The sequence below is a fragment of the Artemia franciscana genome, chromosome 15, assembly GCF_032884065.1.
Source record: "Artemia franciscana chromosome 15, ASM3288406v1, whole genome shotgun sequence".
In the NCBI taxonomy this organism is placed as follows: domain Eukaryota; kingdom Metazoa; phylum Arthropoda; class Branchiopoda; order Anostraca; family Artemiidae; genus Artemia; species Artemia franciscana.
In genome coordinates, this window is record NC_088877.1 from 25,466,568 (window position 1) to 25,483,526 (window position 16,959).

General features: G+C 35.1%; 1 protein-coding gene across 2 annotated transcripts; it reads left to right on the forward strand.

Annotated features, from left to right (window-relative positions):
• The first annotated feature begins 335 nt into the window (after positions 1–335).
• LOC136036248 (UPAR/Ly6 domain-containing protein bou-like) lies at positions 336–15,629 on the forward strand. 2 transcript variants are annotated; one of them, XM_065718364.1, is made up of 5 exons: positions 357–645; positions 5,479–5,622; positions 6,947–7,093; positions 13,182–13,253; positions 15,374–15,629. In XM_065718364.1, exons 1-5 carry the CDS (start codon positions 570–572, stop codon positions 15,502–15,504), a joined length of 570 nt encoding a protein of 189 aa, XP_065574436.1. In that variant the 5' UTR covers positions 357–569; the 3' UTR covers positions 15,505–15,629. The 2 variants fall into 2 exon arrangements, with proteins under 2 accessions (XP_065574437.1, XP_065574436.1); XM_065718365.1 differs by lacking the exon at positions 5,479–5,622 and having other exon boundaries at positions 336–645.
• The last annotated feature ends 1,330 nt before the right edge of the window (positions 15,630–16,959 follow it).

The window sequence follows — 16,959 nt, forward strand, 5'->3', positions numbered from 1 at the left end:
AATCATGGCAAAAACTTTCTTAGGGATCTAAAACTGAAATTAATCAAGGAAAGACATTATACGTTAAGGACTAAGTAATGATTAATAATTTATCACAATCATAATATAAGGACAATGTGAAAAATAACTGAATAGTGCAATACAACTTTTTCAATCATTTGACATGAAGGAGGATGCTTTGAACCAGCACTTTCTGCATGGACCCTGGGACTTTTGGCATGGACCTTAAAAGTTTAAATGTAACCGCTCGTATCGTGAATAATAACACCTCTGCCACTGACGCAGATACTCTCAGGCAAATTACGCATGCAATAGAGCCGCGATCGAGGCTTCCTAATGCATTTTTAACCACTACCTGAGGGCAGGTAAAAACAGAAAACTAGTTAGTACCTATGTTAAAAATGGTAATATTAAATTGAAGTTGAATAACACAAAAATTCAAAAATGAGGAACGAGGAAAACTGTTAAGGAAAAGGTCTAAATATTGCTGTGCTCTAGATCTATCACTAAAGTGAAGTCAGATTTGAATGTGATTTTTGCCAATTTATTTGGACATATGAGTTTCGAAGATGAAGTTTAAAGGATTATTAGGAAGCTTTGGCGCAACTGCCATTTTGGTTTTGCTGTGTTTAGTTTGTGATGCTGGTAAGATATTTGTTCAATTTCAATGGATATCACTCAATTATCTGAGAAAGATTATTATTTCTATGAAGTTCTATTCATATTTTCTTTTAAAAACAATTAGCCTAGGCTGCATTAGGCCTAATTGCTCTAAAATTCTCTCTATTTCTTTTAAGCAGCCTAGGCATAACGAACTTACATTTGCCTAATAATAAAACATTACTTAGACTCTTGGGATTTATGTCATCTAGAATAATTTGGAAAAGTGTAGAAGATTTGGTCTAAATGGCCTAGCCTGTCTTTATTGAACAACAAACAACTAGGCTAAATTTTGGCTCAGGGTTTGCTTTTTCTTTAGGTCTTGGTCTGTTAAGCCCTTTCCGTTTTAAATTAAATTTGTAATTTTTTAAATTAAAATGCATTTAGCTGACATAGAATCTTTGGGACACTAGTCCCACGCTACATGAACCTTTACAAAAGGAGTGGAGGTATGAGACTGAAAACATCTCTACAGCATTGGTGTCAATTCATAAAGATGTAGGGAAGGAGGGGGGGGGGTGAAAGTATTTTTTAGATAAATGGGGGAACACTTTTTTCAAATTTTTCCAATGAAATACAAAAAAAGACATTTTCAAAGAAAATACTGGAAAAGGTATTTTTCAAAATGGAGGGGGAACTCTCCCCCCTCAAATAACGTCCCTGGCGTACAACCTCATATCTGAAGATTCGATTCTTCAAGACCTAGCTTATTATTTTTCTATGTTCATATGAATTCAATGCCCTATACTTAAGGAAAAGCTAGAGGTGGATTGTTGAAAAAACCTCATGTAGCCCTAACTTGAACTGTTGATCAATTCCTGAAAGTTTCACATAGGCTATCTATCTCAACAAGATTCTAGATAATATGTTTGTTATATCAGAAATTAGGTGAATAAAGCTTTCGGGAAGAGATACAGAGCTTAGCTTGAATTATGCTGCAGGAAGATCTTTTGAAGCGTATACCTTCATCCCTTTACCCTCCAAAGTGCACTCACCAAAGTGAGCTTTGATGGTAAATTTTTCGCAGTTCATATAATTGACTTACCAATAAAGTGAACATACCACGCAATGCCTTTTTTTATGTTCTTTACGAATAAAATAATCGCTTCTACCACAAATTCCAATTTAAGCACTTTTTGACCTAACCTAAACTAACCTTATTATAAATAATTTTGGCACTGAGAAAATGTAGTATTATTTTGTTGGAAACGACCAAGAAAACGGCGCTGAGAAAACGTAGTATTATTATGGCGAAAACGGCCTTAACTCATAATTTAATTGAAAATTCATCATTTTTAAGAGCTCAAAAGTGCAAGCTCAAAAATTTTTACTAAAAGTACTACTCTCTATGGCACTTGGTATTTACCAAGTGACATATTGCGATTGTAAATTCTGTCGGTCTGTCTGTCGGCCCGGTTTTGCTAGTTTATGCACTTCCAGATAAGCTAGGACGATGAAATTTGGCAGGCGTATCAGGGACCCGACCAGATTAAATTAGAAATTTATCGTTTCCCTGATTCGACCATCTGGGGGGAGTGGGGGGGTGGTGGCGGTTAATTTGGAAAAATTAGAAAAATGAGGCATTTTTAACTTACGAACGGGGGATCAGATCTTAATGAAATTTGATATTTGGAAGGATATCATGTCTCAGAGCTCTTATTTTAAATCCAGGCCGGATCCGGTGACAATGGGGGGAGTTGGAGGGGGAAACTGGAAATCTTAGAAAACGCTTCATGTGGAGGGATCGGGATGAAACTTGGTGGGAAAAATAAGCACAAGTCCTAGATACAGAATTGACATAACCGGAACGGATCTGCTCTCTTTGAGGGAGTTGGGGGAGGGGTTAATTCTGAAAAATAGAAAAAATGAGGCATTTTTAACTTACGAAGGAATGATCGGACCTTAATGGAATTTCATATTTAGAAGGACCTTGTGTCCCAGAGCTTTTATTTTAAATCTCGACCATATCCAATGTCACTGGGGTGAGATAGGGGGGGACTGGAAATCTGGGGAAACGCTTAGAGTGGAGAGATTAGGATGAAACTTGGTGGGGAGAATAAGCACAAGTCCGAGATACATGACTGACACAACCGGACTGGACCCGCTCTCTTTGGGGGAGTTGGGGGGGAGTTATTTCGGAAAAATTAGAAAAAATGAGGTATTTGTAACTTACGAATGGGTGATCTGATCTTAATGAAATTTGATATTTACAAGGATCTTTTGCTTCAGAGCTCTTATTTTAAATCCCGACCAGATCCTGTGATATTGGGAGGAGTTGGAGGGGGAAACCGGAAATCTTGGAAAAGTGAAAATCGCGACATCTTTATCTTACCAATATACGATCGGATCTTTATGAAACTTGATATATAGAAAGATCTTATGTCTCAGTTACTCTATTTTCAATTCGAATCGGATCCGGGGATATTGGGGGTTGAGGAAACAGAAATCTTGGAAACCGGAAATCTTTGAAAACGCTTAGAGTAGAGAGATCGGGATGAAACTTGATGAGAAGAATAAGCATAGTTCTAGATACGTGACTGACATAATTGGAACGATACGCTCTCTTTGGGGGAGTTGGGGGGGCTTTCCATTTCTTTTGGAGTTCGGTGCTGCTGGACGTGCTAGGACGATGAAAAGTTGTAGAAGTGTCAGGGACCTGCGCAAATTGACTTGATAAGAGTCGTTTCCCCGATTCAACCGTCTAGGGGGCTGGAGGGAGAGGAAAAATTGAAAAAAGAGGTATTTTGAACTTACGAATGGGTGATCGGATCTTAATGAAATTTAATATTTAGAGGGATCTCTTGTCTCAGAGCTCTTATTTTAAATCCCGACCTTATCCGGTGATATTGGGGGAGTTGGAGGGGGAAACGAGAAATCTTGGAAAACGCTTAGAGTCGAGAGATCGAGATGAAACTTGGTGGGAAGAATAAGCACAAGTCCTAGATACGTGATTGACATAAGCGGACTAAACCCGCTCTCTTTGGGGGAGTTGGGGGGCGTTAATACGGAAAAATTAGAAAAATTGAGGTATTTTTAACTTAAGAACGGGTGACCGGATTCTAATGAAATTTGATATTTAGAAGGAGCTCATGTTTCAGAGCTCTAATTTTAAATCCGGACTATATCTGGCGATATTGGGGGAGTTGGAGGGGGAAACCGGGAATCTTGGAAAATGCTTCGAGTGGAGAGATCGGGATGAACCTCGGTGGGTAGAATAAGCAAATTTCGTAGATACGTGATTGATGTAACTGGACTAGATTCGCTCTCTTTGGGGGAGTTCGGGCGGTCCAGTGCGTTGGCGAGTTCAGTGCTTCTGGACGTGCTAGGACGATGAAAATCGGTAGGTGTGTCAGGGACCTGCACGAATTGACTTGATAAAGTCGTTTTCTCCGATTCGACCGTCTGGGGGGGGGGCTGAAGGGAGAGGAAAAATTAGAAAAATGAGGTATTTTTAACTTACGAGTGGGTGATCGGATCTTGAAGAATTTTGATATTTAGAAGGACCTCGTGTCTCAGAGCTCTTATTTTAATTCCCGACCGGTATTAAACCTCTGATTTTCCTTTCAAATCAATCTGTTGGTTCTTAGAATTTTGCTAGAGCTCATGCCATATGTGCTCTTGGCTCTTCCGACCTCGTCACACGTGCCATATGAGTTCTTAGCTCTTGTTTATTGTTAGTGTTTCCTACATAGAAAAATCTTGGTACATAATTACCCAAAAAATTAACCTTACTTATGATTTTTGAAAAGTTACTAATATGGTATGTAATTTAAAAGTTACCTAATCCACTCAAGATATTTCCTTTCGATTAAACAAAAACTATCAGTAGTTTTTCCGAGCTGATTGTTCCTCTTCTATTAAAAGTCTGATCTGTTGCGATTTTACGCAGTGTAATCATTGTCAATGTGTCTACAAGTAAGTATCATTTCCAGTATTAAAATTTCGAATGTAATAAAAAGTGACTTTCTTCTGTGCTTTTCAGGTAATTTGGTTCCTGAGTACTATTTTTCTTCAAATGCAATGATGGACTTAGTGTAACTGTAAATTATGGGTGACATTAAGCAAAGTTGAGTGACTTTTTAGGGCCAAATTGAACCGTAATGTCTTAAAATGTCTATTTACTCAATAATTTCGTTCAAATGCCTTGCATTTGGAACCATTACATATTTTTGCGTTTTTTTCTCTTTTTTTGAAAGGTCAAGTAAAAATCGGCAGATCAAAAATAACCAATGGCTTAAAGAACAGTACTTACGTAGTGATTGTAAAATAAAATAAAACAATTCGTCAAATCAATTAAATTTTTTGAAATGGACTTACTGCTTGCCAACGTAGTTGCAATGGATTTTACAGCTTATATTTTCTCAACTTGTAGTTTCAATACTTTGCACTTTTAGACGGCTTTATAGAACTTTTCTATATTTATCTATTTTAACCGTTTAATCAAAAGTAAGTTTATTGATGTTCGGGAAGATACTTATGTATAGAGTCTATCCATCATCCTGTCTATTTCTCATGACTCATTCTCGCTTTTTTCAAATGCTTATTAAACCTAAAAAAAGAAACAAAGATTTAAGAACAAAGTAAAGCATAGAAAATACAACCTTGAACAAAAACAGTATAAAAAAGAAGGTAAATCTGCGTTGAATACAGACTTTGTAGTCATTTTTTTCTTTTTATAATTGTATTATATATATATATATGTATATATATATATATATATATATATATATATATATATATATATATATATATATATATATATATATATATATATATATATATATATATATATATATATTGAACATGATATATCCACAGCGAAGGGTTTGAACTGTGTGCAGTGTTCAAGTTTAGAAGATATCAGATGCTCTGAAAGAGCCAATCATGGTGAATTGCAAGCGCTTCCATGTTACGGTGTGCCAAATGCCCAATATTGTATTAAAATGACTGGAGTCTTTGACGGTAAATTTATGTGTTTATCTTCACCTTTTGTGTCGCAATTTTTTTTGTTTTATCTGCATATAACAAAAAATTGGATATTGTTTTCGTTTACTGTAAATTCACTAAAGTAGAGACAATTTTATGTTATGTTCTCGGAGAATAAAAAAGGAGACGATACGCCAATGCCACATTTCGTTTGCTGTTCAACAGCAGAGTTGGACTAACTGCCGACGCCAAAAGTAGCTGTCAATCTGAATGTACCTTTATCTGGTAAATTGCAGCCGCAGCAATTCAAAAAGTCCTAGATGTTATTGCAATTTTGGGGATTTTACGTTAAGTTCTGATCGCAGTTTCACAAGCCGGGCCGAATGATGCGCTACAAGAACATCTGATATTTAGTTAAAAAGACATGATCTCCTTTGAGGCAGCTTACCTCATAATATACTATACAAAATATAAATACTGTTTTTTTTTTTTTTTGGTTAAAACTATAACTAAAGTTAAAATAAATAATCTCGTAAAACCATTTCCTTCATACGATTCGTTTCATATGGTGCAACAGAGTTGTTCCTGGGCTTTACAGATTACTTAAAACAGAGATACAACAAATTGACTAAATATTTATTGGCATGGATGTTTATACCTGGCGTGTTTGTTTACATTTTTCGATTTTATTTACTTTGATCTGTAAAACTGCCAAAATTAAATAGATTTGCTTATTCATTGTATCGAGAAAAAGAGAAATTGATGAAAAATATGGTATCCAAAATTTTGTTATATGCTTACTATTATGCTAAATGGGTATTTCAAAGAAACGGGTATGCTGATTATGTCGTACCAAATGTTTCAAGGTTGTCAAATGCACAATTTATGTTTTGCTTTTGATTTGATGTATGTGTTTTTTTTTGCTTTTGAACTCATGGTAATCCAAAAAAGTTGTGAAGTGGGTAAATCATCTTAAAAATAGTGTCATTCTTTCGTTTTCTGGACCTTGACCGTACAAAGCTCAACTTTTGGCTAAAACAAAAGCTTAGGCAAAAAGGCCAAGCCTGCTAAAGGTCTTTTGCTCCAAACGATTTTTTTTCTCATGCTATTTTTTTGTTTGTTTTTTTCTTTAAAGAAAAAAACTACTTGTATCAAACCAAAGTGTCCTGCTTAGAAAACTGAAAGAGGAATAGGGGGTTAGTAAGAAACAGAAATTTCTGAGAGCATTAATAGTACTGAGATAAAGCTCGTTTCTTTGAAATGTATCTCAGCGTTTATATTAACTTTCTTCGCACTTCAAGCACAAGAGTTTCGTTCTTTATGTTTCACAGCACTGTAAATAAAATGCACTCAATTTCAGTACAAGGTCTCAAATGCTACCAGTGTAATTCACTTGAAGACTATGACTGTGGTGAAAAATTTGACCCAAAGGTCTCGAAAATTCAGCCCAAAGAATGCAAAGCTCCCAACGCACAGTATTGTATTAAGTCCACAGGAATTTTTGAGGGTTAGTATATATCAACCTTATTAAAGTAAATTGCTTTCTTTTATGCGTTTAACTTTTTTTTTTTTGTTAGGCATCTTTTGAAAACAAAAGTTTTTAAGAGACACAACAACCAAAAAATGATTTTGGAGGCAGAAGGGGAGGGAAAACTTATTATACAAGTCTTGAAGTGTTACAGGAACGCAGGCTCATATTCCCCTGGTGTAAGTTTCCTGGGACCTGCGGCTTTTCAAAATGATTAAGATGGCCTAAAATGCTCCAAGTTCGTCTTCCACATAATTCCACAGCTAATTCATGTCGCAAAATCTGAGCAATTATTAAAAAACTAAGATTGGATAATACTTTAATTGAAGATTCGGCAACAGGAATAGATTCGATGTTTTAAATTACTTTTTTAAAACTTTAAGAAGTATTCAATGTCTTTTCAGTTCCGTAATTCTTTTTACCAGTAAACAAAAGGTCTGTCCTTGGGGGCACCTCTATTAGGTTTACTGGCGAGTATCTATGTAGAACATCGTGAAAATTAGGCTTTAAGTTCGTATTTTTTGAAACACTACTACTGGTGACGTTACACAGATGATATAATATCACTCTGGAATTGTGGGGAAGATGAACTTCCGGGCTCTTAGACAACCTTAATATATATGATAGAAATGTATAATTCACTCAAGAAATTAAGAATGCAATTAAAATACCGTTATTAGATGTGTTGATTATTGGTAGCTGTAACAAATTAGATTTTACTATTTACAGAAAGCCCACCAAAGAACTTTTGATATCTTTATTTTAAATATAATCCCCCCCCCCCTATGTCACAAGTTAGAAGAGATGTTGTAACTTCTCCCGTGGATCTTGTTCTAAACATTTGCTGTGAGTTTAGTGTCGAAATGTATTTATTGAATTCTATCAGAGGATTCCTTTTGGAATTATTTATCTCATCCCTTTCATTAATAATACCATTAGCCACGGTTAAAAAGAAACTATCTTAAAATCAAAGATCCTTTATCATATGAAGCTTGCAGTAAACCTTAAATATAATATACCTTCCGTACCTTCCAAAAATTACCACGAATAGAAAAAAAAAAGTTTGCACACAAAATAATATGTATGGAGTCTTTGCTTGTATTCTAAAAAATATGAATCTCTTATACTGTGGTAAAAACAAAACCCTTTACTCTCCATAAAAAAACTTAAAAATGAAAATAACTAAAAAATAAAAAAAGTCTATGCCAAAAAACTTGCTGCTGATAGTTCCTCGGCACGCTTTCTTTTCTGACTTTCTCTATCAGCAGCAAGTTTTTTGGCATAGACTCTTTGAGCATCTTCATCAGTCATTGTAAACTTAAACATTAATAGATTTCTACGTGAACATATGTCTTATATAACTTGAATGACGTCACCGTCTAAGCAAAAATGACGGCAACTAATTTCATGACTTAATTTCAGAACTTAATTTCTGTGTTGACTGACGTCATGAAATTAGTTGTCGTCATTTTTGTTATGACGATGCTTAGTATATTGTAAAACACATTAATTTGGTTAATAATATACCATTTAAAACACCAAAATGAACATGCTGGAGTAGTCACTCGGTGAGAGAGGGTGTCAGAACGGAGAATGAAGGTCCCAGGTTCAAATCGTAAAAACCAATAAAAAACTGAAAAGAAAAAAAGGAATAAAACTAAAAAAAATTTCATCTAAAAAACTAAAAAAAAACTAAAAAAGGTAAAAACTAAAAGAACCAAAAAGAAAAAAAAAAACTAAAAAAGGAAAAAAACTGAAAATTAAAGGAGAAAAAGAAAACTAAAAAAATATAAATAAAAATAAAAAAACTAAAAAGATAAAAACTTCAAAAAAACTAAAAAGAAAAAAGAAAAAAACTAAAAAACCTAAAAAAAGGTCAAAACCAATAAAAAAAAACTAAAAGGAAAAAAAGGGAAAAAATTAAAAATTTATTTCATCATATACCAATTCAAAAACGAATGTATACCGGGATGACGACCTGGACACAGGGAATATAAATGACACAACTACAACGGGGACGCCGGGGGGCACAGGGGGATATAAATGACGACCGGGACACAAGGAATATAAATGACGCCCGGGACACTCAAAGAGAAATCAGACTGGGACACCGGGACACAAATGACGACCGGGACACAGGGAATATAAATGACGACCGGGACACAGGGACATAACTACAAAGGGGACGCCGGGGTGCACAGGGGGATATATAAAAGACGATGGCGACTCAGGGAATGGTCGATTAGCAATCACCATCAACAAAGCTCAAGGGCAATCATTAGAATCATGAGGTATAGATCTGAATACGGATTGTTTTCCCATTGACCATTATATGTTGCATGTTCAAGAGTCGGTAAACCTGACAATCTATTTATATGCACAGACAATGGGACAGCAAAGAATGTTGTATATTCGCAAGTTTTACGTAGTTAAAAACATATATATATATATATATATATATATATATATATATATATATATATATATATATATATATATATATATATATATATATATATATATATATATATATATATATATATATATATATATATATATATATATATATATATATATATATCTATATTCACAGGTGGGACATAGGGACACAACTAAAATGGCGCGTAACTAATATGGCGCGTAACGACTTACGCGCGCGGGGAGGCTTGGGGGGGGGCGCGAAGCGCCCCCACCAACTAGGTGTTGGGGTGGCGCGAAGCGCCACCCCAACAGCTAGTATATATATATATATATATATATATATATATATATATATATATATGTATATATATATATATATATATATATCTATATCTATATATATAAAAATAAGTTGTCTGTCTGTGTGTCTGTCTGTCAGGTGACGTCATGTTTCTGTGTCGACTGACGTCATGTTTTCGACTGACGAAATTACATTGGGACACAAATGACGACCAGGACACCGGCACATAGGGAATATAAATGACGAGGACACAGGGAGTATAAATGACGACCAGGACATAAGTAAAAAAAAAACTAAAAAAAAGGTAAAAACTACAAAAAAACTAAAAAGAAAAAAACAAACTAAAAACTAATAAAAAACTAAAAAAGCTAAAAAACTAAAAAAACTAAAAAATAAAAAAAACTAAAAAAAGGAAACAAAAAGAAAAATAAAGGAGAAAAACAAAACTAAAAAAATAAAAATAAAAAAAAAACTAAAAAGAAAAAAGAAAAAAAACTAAAAAAACTAAAAAATGTAAAAACCAAAAAAAAAAACTAAAAAGAAAAAAAGGGGAAAAATACAAAAATTTATTTCATCATTTACCATTTCAAAAACGAATGTATATACAGACTGGGACACCGGAATACAAATGACGACCGGGACACAGGGAATATAAATGACGACCGGGACACAGGGACACTACTACAACGGGGACGCCGGGGGGCACAGGGGGATATATAAATGACGATGGGGACACAGAGAATGTTCGATTAGCAATCACCATCAACAAAGCTCAAGGGCAATCATTAGAATCATGAGGTATAACTAAAAAAAAACTAAAAAAAAGGCAGAAAACTAAAACCTAAAAAAAGGCCAATTCAAAAACGAATGTATATACAGACTGGGACACCGGGACACGAATGACGACCGGGACACCGGGACACAAGGAATATCAATGACGCCCGGGACCCTCAAAGAGAATTCACAGACTGGGACACCGGGACATAAATGACGACCGGAACACATGGAATATAAATGACGACCGGGACACCGGGGGGCACACGGGGATATATAAATGACGACGGCGACACAGGGAATCGTCGATTAGCAATCACCATCAACAAAGCTCAAGGGCAATCATTAGAATCATGAGGTATAGATCTGAATACGGATTGTTTTCCCACTGACCATTATATGTTGCATGTTCAAGAGTCGGTAAACCTGACAATCTATTTATATGCACAGACAATGGGACAGCAAAGAATGTTGTATATTCGCAAGTTTTACGTAGTTAAAAACATATATATATATATATATATATATATATATATATATATATATATATATATATATATATATATATATATATATATATATATATATATATATATATATATATATCTATCTATATTCACAGGTGGGACATAGGGACACAACTACAATGGCGCGTAACTAATATGGAGCGTAACGCCTATATATAGCTAGTATATATATATATATATATATATATATATATATATATATATATATATATATATATATATATATATATATATATATATATATATATATATATAATAAGTTGTCTGTGTGTCGAGTGACGTCATGTTTGTGTGTCGACTGACGTCATGTTTGTTGATTGACGAAATTACACACTGGGACATCGGGACACAAATAACGACCGGGACATAGGGAATATAAATGACGACCGGGACACTCAAAGAGAAAGCGACCGGGACACAAGGAATGTTCGATTAGCAATCACCATCAACGAAGCACCGGGACACAAATGACGACCGGGACACAGGGAATATAAATGACGACCAGGACACTCAAAGAGAAATTACAGACCGGGACACCGGAACACAAATGACGACCGGGACAAAAACGACGACCGGGACACCGCGACGCAGGGAATATAAACGACGACCGCGACACTCAAAGAGAAATTACAGACCGGGACACCGGGACACAAATGACGACCGGGAAACAGGAAAGCAACTACAACGGGGACGCCGGGGGGCACAGGGGGATATATAAATGACGACAGGGACACAGGGAATGTTCGATTAGCAATCACCATCAACAAAGCTCAAGGGCAATCATTAGACTAATGAGATATAAATCTGAATACAGATTGTTTTTCCCATTGACAATTATATGTTTGACGACCGGGACACTCAAAGAGAAAGCGACCGGGACACAATGAATGTTCGATTAGCAATCACCATCAACAAGGCACCGGGACACAAATGACGACCGGGACACAGGGAATATAAATGACGACCAGGACACTCAAAGAGAAATTACAGATCTTAAACTGTGATATATATTATACTAAAAAAAAACGAAAAAAACGCAAATACGAAACACTTCACAGAAGTCATATTTAGCTAGCATGTTTAATTTGAGCTTTTAAATGCTTAAGTGCAAATAGCAAACTGATTTCCTGTTCTGCTATAGATTATCTACAAAAGTTTTTTCTTTGGAATAAATGCTTTTATAATGGAAATTAAATGATGAAGACTTTATTCCAAGCTGTAAGAAAAGGAGAAAGGGAGAATTTTCAGTTCTTTTTGTGAGCTGCACGTCTCCTGCATCAACTGTGATGTTCACATTATGATACTCAAAATTCTACTGAATCCTTCTCCTTTTTGAATTTCACTTTAGCTGCTTGAAATCTTGAAAACTTTACAGTTCGTTACCATGAACTGTTTGTAAATTACATCCATGGCGAATCTGAATTGAATTATTCTTCGGCCTGGCATAGCTGTAAAGTTTAAACCATCCATTTTTGATTTCAGTATTTTTTCAGGTCCATTGTAGTAGCTCCTTCGTAAGTTACTTTAACGTAAAGATTTTTTTTCATTCATTAGATATAGCATTAAACTTTTAGTGAACTCTAGTTCAGTAAAATGATTTGTTATCTTTTTCCCGGATACTAATATCTGTTTTAAACGCAACCTAAACAATTCCAAGATAAAGCTAAACGTAATGTTGGAAATCAATGAAAAGCTGAATCCAGAGGTAAGTTTTTGGACCCCGATCTATGACAAAGCGTGAATAGTTCGATTGAGTTTGTTAATTTTTTTTCCCAGCTTTATAAATTACCTGTAATCAGGATATACAGGAATCCTTGGTGTTTTCTTTTTTCAAGACTTACAAAAGAGAAATTGAGTATTTGCTTCTCATTTGCTTTTGTATGCTCCCAAATAGGATTCATTTCAAATTTATCATTCCAAAAATTATTCATTGTATTTTCTTTGAAAAGCTCCAAAATTTTGTTTTAAAAGGGAATTTACTTGTTGCCTTGAACAAGGCTACTGTTGCTCCTGCAAATTCTAACTATTCCCTGTTATCTTTTAGGCCAGCTTGGGACAAAAAGATTCTGCTCAGATCGCTATCTACATAACTTCTGTGACTATATTAGGAGACCCGGTAAGTAGTGTTTGAAAAAAAGACACAGGTTGACGATAAGATGCCTAAAAAATCAGTTAGCAACCTGCAGGGTCCGCTGACCGTCTCAAAGACAAAGGATAAATTAGCGAATTCTCCTGGGGTACTAACTGTCATCAAAAGCTGTCGAGAATTTCTGGTTTGACAGTGCAATTTGACTAAAAAGACAGTCAATTTTATTTCCCTTTTGTCCGCGAGTTTTTCAATCAAAGTCGATTGCACCACAGGAAACTCCCAAATAACTTGAATTTTAATTTCTCTGAACTTATTTTTAGTGTTTTCCTAGCAGATATGTTAGAGCCTTTAATGGACTTCTCTTTCCTGAACTTAAGAAGAAAATTCTGCTCCTTTTAATTAAAAAAAGACAAAATTTACACTTTCTGATGATATATGTTTCATTTGAACTGAACATGTCTATTTCTTGCACAAAAGTATGAAGTTCGCTAATTTTTCTACGATTTAGGGAAAATAGGTGGCGGCTTTTAGTTTTCTTTAGCTTAGTCAGATTTATAATCCAAGCTCTATAAGCTATGGTAAAACCAAACAATTAATTCTAAATGATATGACCGCGCAAAACTAAAAACATTTATAGTAGACGAGATAGGGTGGTTCTTTAAGGTATCGCATGACCTTAAAGACAGATATGCTGTAACTTTTGGTTGCAGCATATTTCGGTTTATTAGGGAGGGGGGATTATTTCACGGATGGGAGGATGTTGCAAGGAAATATTTAAGGGAAATGGGAACTTCATGGGAGGGTTTAAAGAGGGAGGGTTTGAATAGAATGGGGTGAAGGAGGAGTGTGGGTAGCTATGTTGGTTTCAGGCTGTTTGATGCTGCTGTAGTAGTAAATACCCTGCCAAATTCAAATTTGCTAGTGATTGATGCACCAAAAAATAGCGAATCAAGGGGAACAGGCCGTCCAAAATAGGAGGTACAGTGGGTCTAACCCTAAGGGGAGACAAGAAAGATCATGATAATAAATCACAAGATTAAGCAATTTGCTTCCCAAGAAAAAAAAACGCCAGTGGTTCTACAATTATAGTTTCAATTAAAACCAATAGGTATTTCCCCTTCCAAAATTTATATCTATTGTTTGGCTCTCAGAGTACTATTTAGCAGGTGTTTTATTAGACATTTAAGAAGTACGTCCAAAAGAACTGCTAACTCATATTGTAGAAAAAGAGTATAGCCTACTCAGTAATGAGCCCGGTATAGGAGGTTTAGAAAAGTGGAATAAAGCTATCGAGCAGATGTTTGTAGCATTGCATAATAACTACCAGATTTTTAGGACGAAAATTATCTCACTAATTCCGTACTATCCATCTGATAATAGATTACTTTTATTTAGAAATGTTTAAAATGACTTGTTAAAGATACACTGAAATAAATTCATTTGCGCAGGAAAAACGAAAAATGCCCTCAATACAAATTCTGTGCAGAACCTTATATAGGGCTAAAAAGTCAGTTGAATAATATACATTGAACCAATACATAATTGGAAGTAAAAAAACATATAAATCATTCTAAAAACCAATACGGAATAAGTATATACAATAAAATACGCTGAATTTGGTTCGTAACAGCTTGTAAAATTTTACTTAAATTTATTCATTACTTTGCGTAAGCTAGTGTAAAAGCAACATATTTTCCTTACGTGTACACAAATAATCCCAGGTACTTTTCCATCCTAAATCTTCTTTTTAAAACTACGAGACATCTCTGTTTGAAATTTTGACTGCGTATATCATCTGCTCGAGGTACTTAGGCCGTTTGTTGTTAGTGCAGCCATGGCTTTGAGGGTCAGCATCATGTTACCTAGAGCTCTCCCAGACGCTCCCGGGTAACATTAGAGTTTTTTCATAAAGCCATTATTACTTTTGATTATGCTTCTCCTTCGTCAATATTAAATTATTCAGATTTTTCATGGCATGGGTCTGGAAGTGGTGCCAATTCACTAGATGTGACCATATTGTTTTGCGTATGTTTTGACCATAGGATAGTGGGCCAGTTGAATTTATTTCACCTTAGCTGATGCATTTTCAATTTTTGCCTCTGTAATGTAAATCATAAGCCCGATTTTACGTACATGTTCATTTTCAGGTGATGGCCGAGAATACAGATCGTGCATTTATACATGCCAAGGTGAAGCATGCAACGGGTCCTCTGGAATGGCACTGAGCTTAGCAACTTTAGTTGGCGCATTTCTCCTTATTGGCTCTTTAAGACAATAGTCTAACAATTTTTAATTGCGCTGTGAAAGAAGATCTTTGCACTTGCTGACATAAATTTCCCACTTCAAGGGCAGTACCTCGTTTAATTATATAAATATCTTTTTAATAAAACTTTTTTCTATTAATATGGCTTTCAAAATCGATACAATTTTGAACCTATTCCCCCTCCCTGAACCATCAAACCTCCTAAAATTCATTCATTCCGCTAGAATTTGTATCTAGGACATCAAATCATCTGCTTAGTCTAAACCTAGGGAAGTTATACCCAACAGTTTGCTTTTTTGTTGTCCCCTAGTATTTTCTGTGTCCCTTAGGACAAAGTTTTTCCAAATAGGCCTTATGCACTGAACGAGTAAAAGACGTAATCCTGATTCCGCATCAAACCAACATTACGGAAAGAAATTTGACCATTGAGTGAAACAATAGAAAAGCAAGAAAACCTTATGTTTGTTTGATTTGTTTGACTATATTTGTTTAACAAACTCAGATTTATGCTTTCGCGAAAGCATTTTATAGAGCATCAAGTACAGCCAGTTGGTAATAAAAAGAGTCTTATTTACTAAATGGCTGTCAAAGCGTTTGAACTGAAAATTGTTATTATATTCAACAATTGAACAATTGCGAATAGACAAACCGTTACATTCTCGAATAGTTGATATTTTAATGTTGTTTAAGCTTTGATGTTGTTCTTTATTTTCATTTTATAACTCTTTTATAAACTTCAGATCTGTTGCTTTCGATATCACATTCAGGATTATCCTAAATATGAAAAGGACTGCCTCAGTCCCCAGCTCTTTGTGCTAAATTTACCTTTAGTGTAACAATGCTTCGAGAATAGGGGAATAGAATTAGGAAGGATACTTCTGCCAGTACTCTGATAGACATAAACAACGTTTGCTGTTAAAAGAAATCTCATTGGAACAACAGGCTAAATCCAAGCTGTAGACTGACCCGGTTTAAGGACGAATTAAGCTCTATCTCCGTGCAGAAACAATCTAGGTCCTGAGTCGACAGAAACAAGCGATGTTCAAGCTGCATAATTTTTGTGATAAGGTATGAGAATAAGTCAAGCCCTGACCTAGTGCAAAAAAAGGTTATTTCTAAATTGGTGCAAAAACGAAACAAGTTTTGACTCAGTGGAAAACGGGCTAAGTGGTGACTCAGCGTGGAATTAGAACTGTAATTTCCGTTTGAGCAAGCCCTCTCCCGATCTTATACGACCATTGGCTCGATACGATCACCTGGTAGACGAAATAAAAAAAAATGTAATGAACACGCAATCGTCATCTTTCTTCTGGCAAAAATAAAAAAAAGTCACATTTTTGCAGATGGAAGCGAGAAACCATTGCAATATGATTCTCTGATATGTCGAATGTGATGATACGATTTTTATTAAGATACTTTGACTTTATAGGGGCATTCTCACTCTGTATTTTCTGATATGCCGAATCTGAT